Here is an 11,217-nt window from a genome sequence, read left to right as displayed (position 1 = left end):
GCCCGGGGCTCACCACACACCGCGAAGAGGGACGGGACCACGTCGGCGAGTCCCACCCGCAAGGTGCCGGCCCCACCGCGGGCACTGACCCGCTCCGGTACTTTCCCGCGGTACTTACTGGGGGTCGGGCACGTCTCCCCTTCCCTCTCGGCTACCGCGGCTCCCCACGGGCCGGCGGCGGGGGGCGGGCGCAGCCGGCGGGCGGGGCGGAGCGGAAAACGGGCGGCTCCGCCCGCCCCGGCGGAAGTGTCGGCGGCCGCGGGGGCTGCCCGGCGGCTCTGGGCGGCGGCACCGGGGGCCGCGCCGTGTCCTTTTTGCAGGCGTTGCTGCTTGGGTCTCCCCGCCGAAAGGGTGCGGTGGTTTTCCCCGTAAATAACTAAAACAAACCAGCAGCGGAGCGGCTGCCTAATCCGCGCTTCCGCTGGTCGGTGTGCCTGAACCGAGCCCGCCGCCTAAGTCGGCAGGTAACGTCGCGCCGTGCCCGGCAGGGAGGGCAGCTCCGCCGCCGGGACGGCGACCGCCGCCGCCTGCCCCGCGCTACCGGTGGGCGCCGGGCAGCGGGCGGCCGGCGGGGGGAGGCGGGGGGTTTCTCTGCCCGCGGCGGCTTCCCGGGAACAGCTCGGGGCAAACGCCGCGGGAGACGGGCTCGTCTCCGGCCGCCGCGAAGGAGCGAGGGCGAGAGGGACGGGGAGCGGCGGCGGCCCGGCCTCGGGGCGGCGGAACCCCCTCTCCCGCTCGGACCCCGGCGGCCCCTCCGAGAAGGGCGCTGCTTGACGGGAAATAAACTCTTTAAAAAAAAAAAAAAAAAATAACAAAACACAAACAAACAAACTAAAAACCCAAACGGCTGTCAAATTTGTCAGATTTACCTCCGGCTAGTTCATCGCCCGAAAAGCGCGTATGCCTGCGTTGGGGTGCCAGGAGAAAGATGAGTGTTTCTTTCATTAACCTAATGGTAATTGCAAAAAGACTCCCCTTTTTGTCAGCTTCACCTAATCAAAACCGAATATCTGTATGTGGCACTGACAAAATCAGTAAAACTTCACCTTCGACTTTATTGATCTGAACAGACAGGCAGAGTTTTCTATGGTGTTCAATTTAGGGAATTAAAAAAAATCACTCTGCTAACAGCATTTGGTACGTTTCTAACCCATATGTCACCTCAGTGCTTTAAATAATTATATTTGCATGCAGGGAGTGATTCATAAATATGTCAGGATTGTGAAATATAGGCAGGCATTTCAAACTTTCTATTTAAAAAACATGAATTATGGCCACGAAAAATGTGTTCCCATTTAAGGGTGATACGAAGTATTTGGTGTCTAGTACGGAGGCCCATCCATCATATAGACAATAAAGAGAGTTTTTGCCTGACGTTGGAAATTTATGGTTGCCCTTCTCTGCCCTAATAACTCAAGCATTGTGTCAGGCTGTGACAGCCTTTGCAGAAAAACAGCAACCCTGTTATCAATCAAAAAGCCCTTTTACATTTTTAGCAAAACTCTGATCATCCAGACACCCTTTTAATGTATATATTACATCATTATAGATCATTCTGCACTTTTACTGCAACTCAACAAAATGATCCATCACTCCAGGACAGTCCTGATGAACGCTGATGTAAATTATTTGCACGTCGCTAGTACAGTACAAAATGAAAAATGTACTTTAGGTGGAATTAATTTTAGGGTGTAAAAACCTAAAGATGAAAGCAGTGAGGATTAGAGGAGACCTAAATGCATCATTAGGGATGACTGAAAACAAGCTAATAGTTATTAAAGTTAAGATTATTTTAACCTTTTCGGATCGTGGACCTATACTATTTCAAGAAGATAGCTAAGATATATTGCATGCTTCTCCCTGCCCGTGCCCCACGCCCAAACGTAGTTGTCTTGTAATTGCGTCCAGGATTATTGTTCATTTGTCATTTGGGTGTTTAGATAAGGTTAATTATTCGGGTTCCAATGCCTTTTCCAGACATATCCTTAAAACTTTTCCTCGTATCTCAAAAGACGTTATTCCTCACTCTGTTGAAGACGCATCTGGTTGATCTGCGCAGTTTCCATAACAAAGTTGCCAATAAACACACTCTCCATTTGGGATCCAAGTGACGAAGCTAAAGATCGCCTCTATTTGTGTGCCATACTTAATTTCTGAAGGATTACTGTAACCAAATACGTGCTTAGTCGGTATAATTCTCTCCCGTAGCCTCCAGGCTTTCGCAGAAGATAAACACAGAGATGCCTTTATGATTGCTGAGATTCAACGATCAGACCAAGGTGTTACAGAAGCTAAAAGACTCTTTTTTTTTTCACTCTTAAAATCCAGGCAGCAAATACCAGTTCGAATACGTACGTACGAGTTAGGAAACGAGTTCACTTGCTTTGTGCTCGATCATTTTAATCGTAGCACATTCAATAAAATGAAATGGCACTAAAAATTTCCATGCACTTAACAGGAAACATACCCAGCCTTTCCCGTGTCATCACACTCATTTGACTTGCTCTCTCCCTCGCCCTCTACACAGTTACCTTAAGGCTTATTTAAAATAAAAGCTGCTTGCATAAGAAACACCTCAAACATAAAAGAGGATAGATTTGGAAAATAGCTGTTGGTAAAAGGGTTTCAACACGGGAGTAAAAATTTTCACACTCATACATGAAACAACGTCAATAGGGGAATCTATCAAAGGGCTTAAAAGAGAAAGGTTGGGGTTTTTTTATTAGGTGCATTAATCTCTTCCTTTTCTCAGCGTATCAAAAGGAACAAAATTAGACAAACTCATTCAAAAACATTTTAGGAGAAGGTGTATTTCCGAAAGCAGTAAGCAAACAAACAAACAAACAAACAAGTGATTTTCTGTTCGTCTAGTAAAAATACCACTGACGACTAAAATTCACGTGCACTTAAGCGTGACTATTATGTTGAAGGTGGCTCCAAAATTATCACCGCTTATAAAACGATTACCTACATCTCATGAAGAGTAAAATATATATTGCTTATATATATTAGGAAAGTAATTGCAATCACAAGGGTAAATATTTTCAAGTACTATGCAAACAGGGGAGAGGTTTGGAAATCTTACTTTCTGTTGGCAAGCATTCAAACTATTTGCTTTAATAACATTCTGGAAGAAATACCCCACACCTCTGCCGGATATACCTGGGCAGATGCATCAGCTGTTATCTGAGCACATGCAGTCTCGTATTTTAAAAAAAAAAAAAAAAAAGGAAAGGGAAAAAACAGTGCGTCTCCCCAGATGTACGGATTCATGGTACAGCATTTCTGATAACCCATCACATTTCTTATCCAAAGTATTATCATTCTTGGTAGGAAAGAGAAAAAAAAAAAAAAGAAAAAGAGATGCACCGTTTACAAAAATCTATTGCAATACATATCTTAATAAAAACCTCGGGGTAGACAGTGAAACGCAAGCACTACCAAAGCAAATAAATTTTATGCACAGGACGGACAGACAGGTAGCTGAATTGTGTTATGGATGGAAATATAGCCCAGACACAACTCAGCAACTACGTTTCTGGTAATTAAAAGCTTAACCTTGTTCTAAATGATAGAAAAGAGAGGGGGGGTGGGGGGTGGAAAGAAAAAAAAAAATCTAAAGGGCCTGTAGGGCTGTTGCTGTTCAGTTTAAAAGACTAAACGCCCTTTTCCAACATGATCTACAGAAGCTGACACTTAAATGGCAAGAGAGCAAGCTCGCAGAGCAGGCACGCTGGTGCCTAGGTTTCTGCAGTTCCCTCTCCCGAGGGAAAAATAGTAAGTCCGGGTTTTTTGGGTGATCCTGACCAGGGTTTGCAGCTCGCCAGCCTGACCTGTCAAGCGGATTATTTTAGAGGGAGATTAATAGGGGAGGCGGGCTGCAATAATAATCGTTTTGTTTGATGTGACAACTTTGATAGGCGTTGATTTACTTACAAACTGATAGGCTTTTAATTGAGCGCCTCCATCCAGCTTGAGATGAAAGGAAAACCGCATTGAAAAGCTGCCCGAGTGCCCTCGAGCCTCAATACTGATTAGCCATCTCGACAGTGAATAGTTCAAGGCATTTTCAAACTTTTTTTCCTCTCTCGCTCTCGCTCTCCTCTCCTCCTCAAATATCTGCCAGCCCACTCCTTTTTAAGAGAAAATAAATCATTTCCATTGTGTGCAAATAAAATCGACTTGACATGCTTGCCAATAGCTGGTAGGTAAAGGAAAGTGTGGACTGGCACTTGTTAATTAATTCCTCCTTTGCTCTCCTTTTTTTTAAGTTACAATTTTCCTTTGTAAGAGGAGGAAGACGGGGTCCAACCCTTAGGTTTTTGCGTGGTTTGGTTTTGTCTTTTTTTAAAAAAAAAAAAAAAGGAGAATAAAAGCAACAGCCACTAAAACTTCAACAAGACTACACAAGCAAATGCCAAACAGCAAACCGTCTGCACGGACTCATTAAACAAGGATCCCTCGCAAAGGTAACGAGCAGGACGGAATCCATCTTCTTCAGCTCAAGAGAGGAAAGGAGCCCGCAGCAGCCAAAACAAAAACTACACACCGTTTTCAAGCTGCAGACCCGCCGCCCGCCCGATCCTCCGCGTGTGCATCCTAACTCCGAGAGCCTCGCTGGGAATCGTTTTCTGGCTGCGTTAAGCACAGGGAATAAGCTCTCATAGCTCAGAAATGCTTTGGAAGGGGCAAGGGGGAGGGGATGTCTTGGGGCTGATTTTTTTACGAGCTTCTACATAAAAAGTTTACAGTACTGAGTGTGATTTAAATCTCATTTCAAAGGCTGAGCGAAAAAAAAAAAAGAAAAAAGAAAAAAAAAAAAGCTGTCCTCTGAAGTTACTAATTAAATTACCCTGATGCCTATACTTCAGCCAGAAAGATCGGGGTTCGCGCTGTTCCCCTTCTCCTTCCCCCCGCTTTTGCCGTCGGTGCGCTGCCTGTTTCACACATGCACCGGGTATCGCCTTCGCTTCCACGGCTTACAAGTAAAACAACCCCTTCCCGAAATCACCCTCACCTCCACAAGAAAAGAGAGGGAAGGGAAAATGGGGAGGGGGAGCCTTCCCACAGCTGACTCTACCTTTAGACAATTAATCTTTAGTCTTTCACCCTGGGAGGCAGGATAAATACAACGAGAAAACAGATAGGAGTCTCCCCGGTCCTGTAAGGAAAACAGCTGTTCCAAGCACTTTAATGCAAATGAACACAAATGAAGGTTTCAGCTTTTTTTTTTTTTTTTTTCTTCCAGAGTTTTACTGCACTCCATTTATCAATTGGACTTGACAACAAAAGAAAGAACTGGGGGAAAACCTGGGGCAGATTCAAGTCACTTCCACTCTATAGAAAGGGGGGGGGGGGGGGGGGGGGGAGTTCCTTGAGGGCAAGTTGTGGGTCTTGTCAGTCTCATTGCAATATCGGGTTTTATGCAAGATTTCTTTCTCTACCCCCCAACCTTTTAATTTTCACGGTCTTGTAAGATGATCGCGGTGATTACAAAATGAAAGTACGCTTATGACTTTCCACTGAAAAGTTGTGGCGATAAGCCCTATGCTTTCAGAGAAAATTCAGAAATTAAAAAGTTTGTCAAAATTAAGTATATCTCTATAGAAGCTAGAGAAGTTCTGCATATTTACCCTGCTCTATATACTATATTAAAAGAGTAAAGTGGTTTTAATAAAAGACAGCAGATATACTTACTTGACTGCAGGATTTAAAGGGTACCGCTTTACGGGGGGGGGATGGTGGAGGAGGGTGGAGGGAGATATCTAGGAAAACCTGCCTTATGTCTACCTCGTAAGAGAAGATCATTAAAGGCTATCTGACACATCTGTTTAGGGACTGGGGGAGATCGCTGTTTCAAGGGAAGAAAAAGGACTTGGTTCAGCAGATATAAACGCGAGAAAGTGAAAGTCCTTCCTCTCGCCCACCCCTTCCAGAATCAGCGCCTGTTCTGGTCGGAGTCCAGGTCAGGAATTGGACGCGACCCCTAAAGCACTTGCCTTGTTCTTCACTTGTCAAACGTGTTTTATCTCTAAGTGACCTTTTTGTTAATGTTGTAGATTGTGTGGGCCACCATGTCAGATCCGGAAACAAAAGTAAAAGATTGATTAACACATTTTGCCTGTGAAAAAATGTTATGGGACGAGGAGGTGGGGGGATAGTGGGATGCAAAGTACAAAGAGAAAAGAAAAAGGCAATCCAGGAAGCGACAGAAGGGCTGCGTGCCTCGCTCGGGCATCCGCCGGCACGGTAAAACCGGGGTTGAGGGCAGAGAACTTCGGAAGCGCACAAACACAAAGCAGGATGTATATAACGCCCGGGTGGATACCGTGTACATACCCACGAGGTTCTCAACATAGCCTAGCTGCAATCAAACACATAAATGGCGAACCGATACTCTCGCTAAGGCGAGGGGCCGCCTCCCCAGGTCTCCGGTGCCGGCGACCGGGCCAGCCCGGCGGGCGCAGGGACGAAGGGCTCCTCTTCTTCGAAGAGGACGAGGAGGGAAGGGGAAGAAGAGCCCGGCAGCCCTCCCCGGCCCATCACCGCGTTGCGCTATGCGTCCGCGTCGGGCAGCGCGGTGCGGGGCCGGGAAGGGCTGCCGGGCGCTGGCACACAAATCGAGTTTACTCGAAGGATTTATTCCGTAAATTGAATGGCTTTTTCTCCCGAGGAGCCCATCTCTCCCTCTGTTTTCCTTCCTCCCTCTCTCTCTCTTTCCCCCTTCAAGTCACACCAGGCTTGTAATCAGCAACAAAAGCTGACATAAATCAAGGGCGGATTGACAGGGGCTGACAAATAACTGATTGATTGCGGTTGGGGAGCACTGACAATTGACGGCGGGGCGGAGAGACCCGAAAGACGGCGGCGGGCGGTGCGTGACAGCCCCGCGTGTGACGACCAGACTCCCCCAATCCCGCCGCGCTCCCCGCGCCGCCGCAAGCCGCGCCGCAGCGCCTCGGCTCCCGCCCGCCGCGGGCGGCGACGTGCAGGCCGGCGCTCTGCAGGTTCTCGTCCGAGCCTACCCCCGCGTTGTGAGGCGGAAGGGGGGGAAAGAAAAGCGCCCCGCGCCCTTCCTCGGGGCCTAGCGGGGACGCGGCGCGGCGGAGGCCACGGAGCAGCCCCAGCGGGCTTGCCCCGGGGGCGGGGGGCGCGGGCTGGGCCTGTAAGAGCTGTGCGTGGCGGGCAGACGGCGGCAGACCGTGCTCGGGGCGGTGTGCGTGCGGCGGGGCGGCGCTCCAGGGGGGTGGCGGGGCCCTGCGGCCGCCCTCCCCGACAAGGCGCGGCTCCCCTTGCCCCGCGGCCGCCCCCGCTGCCGCCGGGCTCTCTGCGGCGGCTGCGGAGGAAGAAAAACGTTCGCAGCGCGTGATGTGAAACACAGAATTAACGCCCAGCCCGTCCTAGGAGCGAAAACAAGGAAGGAGGGGAGGGGAGAGGGAAGGCGGACGAGAAAGGGAAGGAAAAAAAAAAAAAAAAAAAAGAGCGAGAGACCATTAAAAACGGAGAAAAAAAGCCCCAGAAAAGGGAACGTCACATCCCCTTGACCCTCCAATCACCTCGGGGTCCCATTTGATTGGAAGGCGGCAAAGGCTTTAATCTCAGACTAATTCAGCTGCTTTTGAAGTGAGTTTCTTTGCCAGATCCCGGGCTGGATGGCCAGCGGCTCGCATCACAGCTGAGCGGCGGAGGCGAGCGCTGCGCTCCGCACCGCGCCGCTCCGCGCCAGCCGGGGGAGCCGAGAGCGGCCGAGGGGGACAGCGGCACACGCTCGCAGCTCCCACCCCCGCCCCCAGCGCAGCCCAAGGATTACTCGGCTTTTTTTTTCCTCCTCTTTCTCTCCGGCCGGCTCCCCCTTTCCCTCCCCCTCCCCACCCACGCCCTCCCCGCCAGAGAGAGCCACGGGACATTTTATGTTTGTTTTCCTGCTCGGGGGGCGTGTGGCTTTTTTCCCTCCTCGCCCGCAGAAAGCGAGCGAGCGTTTCCGAGTGCGAGCGGCGCCACTTGCCCCAGTTTTCATGCGAGGTTTTGGGTCATGATCACATCGCCCTCGCTTTCTGCTATAAGAAGTAGTAAGCGCAGCAGCAGCAGCAGCCTCAGCGAGCCCGGAGGCAGCCCCCGCCGCAGCCGCAGCGCCGCCGACCTCGCCGGGCCGAACGGGCACGCTGGGAATAACGGCAGCAGCGCCGGCGCCAAGCCCTGCTTCCACGCCGTCCCCCCCTCGGACCCGCTACGCCAAGCCAACCGCCTTCCCATCAAAGTCTTGAAAATGCTCACGGCGCGGACTGGACACATTTTACACCCCGAATACCTGCAGCCTTTACCCTCCACGCCCGTCAGCCCCATCGAGGTAAGGACCTCGGAGCCGGCCCCGGCCCCCCCGGCTCCGGCTGCCCTCCCTGCCCGGGCGCTGGCTGTGCATGGCGACCCCGCCAGCCTCCCTCGGCACTTCCCTGCGCTTTGAAATGCACTTACACCAGGAAACGGGCTGCTTTTGATCTAGAGTTAGTGCGAGGAACCGCTCCTGGTTATTGTTTCCATGTTTACTGGGATAATCTCTAATTCTTCGTTACATTAACTTTTCATTTTTGCTCTTTTTAGCCTTTTTTTTTTTTTTGAGAGTTGGGGTGAGTGGAAGGAAAGGACCCACTCTGGGGTCACGATCCGGCCGCACAACTAAGCAGCGCTCGGAGTGCCAACCAACCTTGCTTTTGTAGGGAGCGGGGGCTGGGGGTCGCGGAGAGGGACAGGCTCAAGCGTGGGTGCGGCAGGGTAACTATTTCAGCTCCCCGACCGTTCCCTTTCAAGTACCGGCACGCATTTGTACTTCGGGGGCCCTATCCGTCCCTTTTCTGTCGAGGTTCTCGGTCCCCCTCTGCGTAGCTTGCTGTTTGAGGGACCGAAACTCGAAAGGGAGCGGGTGGTGGGAAGGGTGTGTCCGTGGGAATGAATGATTTCATTATGGTCTCTGCGGATCGAGGACACCCCTCTCCCCCGGAGCCCGGCTCGCCGGCTAACTCGGACTCTGTTTATAAATAGTGTCAGCGGTCAGGGCGCAAAAATGCTCTGCAGTCGCTATAGTTCACGGGCGGGTTTGTGCGCCTGCACGGCCGGAGCGGCGAGGAGGCGAACGCCGAGGCGCCGAGCTCCGCGCTGCCCGGGCCGCTGCCCGCGCTGCCGGGGAAGCAGCGGGCGCTGAAGGCGGCGGCGGCGGCGTGCTCGCAGGGCTACGACAATCCCCAGCCCTTTTTAAAGGCTTTGTGGAAAATGGTGCATGCAGGGGAGGGGGCTGTCAGGGTGATGAATGCGCACGAAATTGTTTGTTACTTCCAGGCTGTTCTCTGAGAAAACGTACGGGACAAGCGTCCTAGGTATGCCCCGGCGTTTTCCTTAGACCCCGATTAAACCTCTGTCTCTGTCTGTCCTTCTGATTTCCGCAGCTGGATGCGAAGAAGAGTCCCCTGGCCCTTTTGGCACAAACTTGCTCGCAGATAGGGAAGCCGGACCCGTCTCCTTCCTCCAAACTCTCCTCGGTCACCTCCAATGGCTCCGGAGGCGACAAGGACTCCAAGTCGGGCCCCTTGAAGCTCAGCGACATCGGCGTGGAGGACAAGTCGAGCTTCAAGCCGTACTCCAAGCCGGGTGCGGAGAAGAAGGAGCCGGGGGCGGCGGGCTGCGCGGGCGCCCCCGCCGCGGGGGTCGCGGCCGGGGAGAAGTCGGGATTCCGGGTGCCGAGCGCCACCTGCCAGCCGTTCACCCCAAGGACAGGCAGCCCCAACTCCAGCGCCTCCGCCTGCTCGCCGGGGCTGCTGCCGGCCGAGGGCAAAGGCGGAGAGGACAAGAAGGACTCGGAGGGCTGCGGAAAGAGCGGCAGCTCTGGCTCGGAGGGAGGCCCGGGCACCACCAGCATCAGCCACAGCCGGATTAGCGTGAGCTGTGCCGGGATTAACGTGGAGGTCAACCAGCACCAGGAGAGCACGCCGGGCTCCAAGCCCATCGCCTCGGACTCCGCCTCCTCCTGCAGCAGCACCACCGCCACTTCCTCCACCTCCGTCCTGGGCTCCGGCCTCGTGGCCCCCGTCTCCCCTTACAAGCCGGGCCAGACAGTCTTCCCCCTGCCCCCGGCGGGCATGAGCTACCCGGGGACGCTGGCTGGAGCCTACGCCGGCTACCCGCCCCAGTTCCTGCCGCACGGAGTGGCGCTGGACCCCACCAAATCCTCCAGCCTGGTGGGGGCCCAGCTGGCCGCCGCCAGCAGCCTGGGCTGCAGCAAGCCGGCGGGGTCGAGCCCGCTGGCGGGCGCGTCGCCGCCGTCGGTGATGACGGCGAGCCTGTGCCGAGACCCGTACTGCCTGAGCTACCACTGCGCCAGCCACCTGGCAGGCGCCGCCGGCGCCTCCTGCGCCCACGACCAGGCCCTCAAGTCCGGATACCCCCTCGTCTACCCCACCCACCCTTTGCACAGCGTCCACTCCTCGCTGACCGGCGCCACGCCGCCCTCGCTGGCCGGCCACCCTTTGTACCCCTACGGCTTCATGCTCCCTAACGACCCCCAGCCACACATCTGCAACTGGGTGTCGGCCAACGGACCCTGCGACAAGCGCTTTGCCACCTCGGAGGAGCTGCTTAGCCACTTGCGGACCCATACTGCCTTCCCGGGCACCGATAAACTCCTCTCCAGCTACCCCAGCTCCTCGTCGCTGGCCAGCGCGGCGGCCGCGGCCATGGCGTGCCACATGCACATCCCCACGACGGGCGCCCCGGGCAGCCCAGGCACGCTGGCCCTGCGCAGCCCGCACCATGCGCTGGGACTCGGCAGCCGCTACCACCCCTACTCCAAGAGCCCCCTGCCCACCCCCGGGGCCCCCGTGCCCGTGCCCGCCGCCACCGGACCCTACTACTCCCCTTATGCACTCTACGGGCAGAGACTCACCACAGCCTCGGCCCTGGGGTACCAGTGAGCGCAGGCAGCGGGGCTGTGACACACAACACAACAGAGTCTAGCGCTGAGGGAAGGAAGCCCTGCGAAACTTTATAAAAGTTGGAAAGAAAAAAAAAAAATCTGACTTTTTATAAAATAGTGTTCATTTGAGGACTGGATCCGTGAGCACTGTATTTATTTATGTTAGCTTCAAGCGGGACAACGAATCATAAAGTGCATTACTTAACTGAGCTCAATAGGTAAAAGTGGAACACCCATTGTAGAATATAAATAAAAAG

General features: G+C 53.5%; 1 protein-coding gene across 1 annotated transcript; it reads left to right on the top strand.

Annotated features, from left to right (window-relative positions):
• Window positions 1-8,032: 8,032 nt before the first annotated feature.
• On the top strand, window positions 8,033-10,958 carry ZNF503 (zinc finger protein 503; the record flags this gene model as incomplete). Its single annotated transcript, XM_082486680.1, has 2 exons — window positions 8,033-8,347; window positions 9,438-10,958. 2 exons carry the CDS (start codon window positions 8,033-8,035, stop codon window positions 10,956-10,958), a joined length of 1,836 nt encoding a protein of 611 aa, XP_082342806.1.
• Between the last annotated feature and the right edge of the window lie 259 nt (window positions 10,959-11,217).

The sequence above is a fragment of the Vanellus vanellus genome (genome assembly GCF_965231255.1).
Source record: "Vanellus vanellus genome assembly, chromosome: 7".
NCBI classification, from domain to species: Eukaryota; Metazoa; Chordata; class Aves; order Charadriiformes; family Charadriidae; genus Vanellus; species Vanellus vanellus.
The sequence above is the reverse complement of the archived record's forward strand: the minus strand, read 5'-3'. Positions and strand labels throughout refer to the sequence as shown.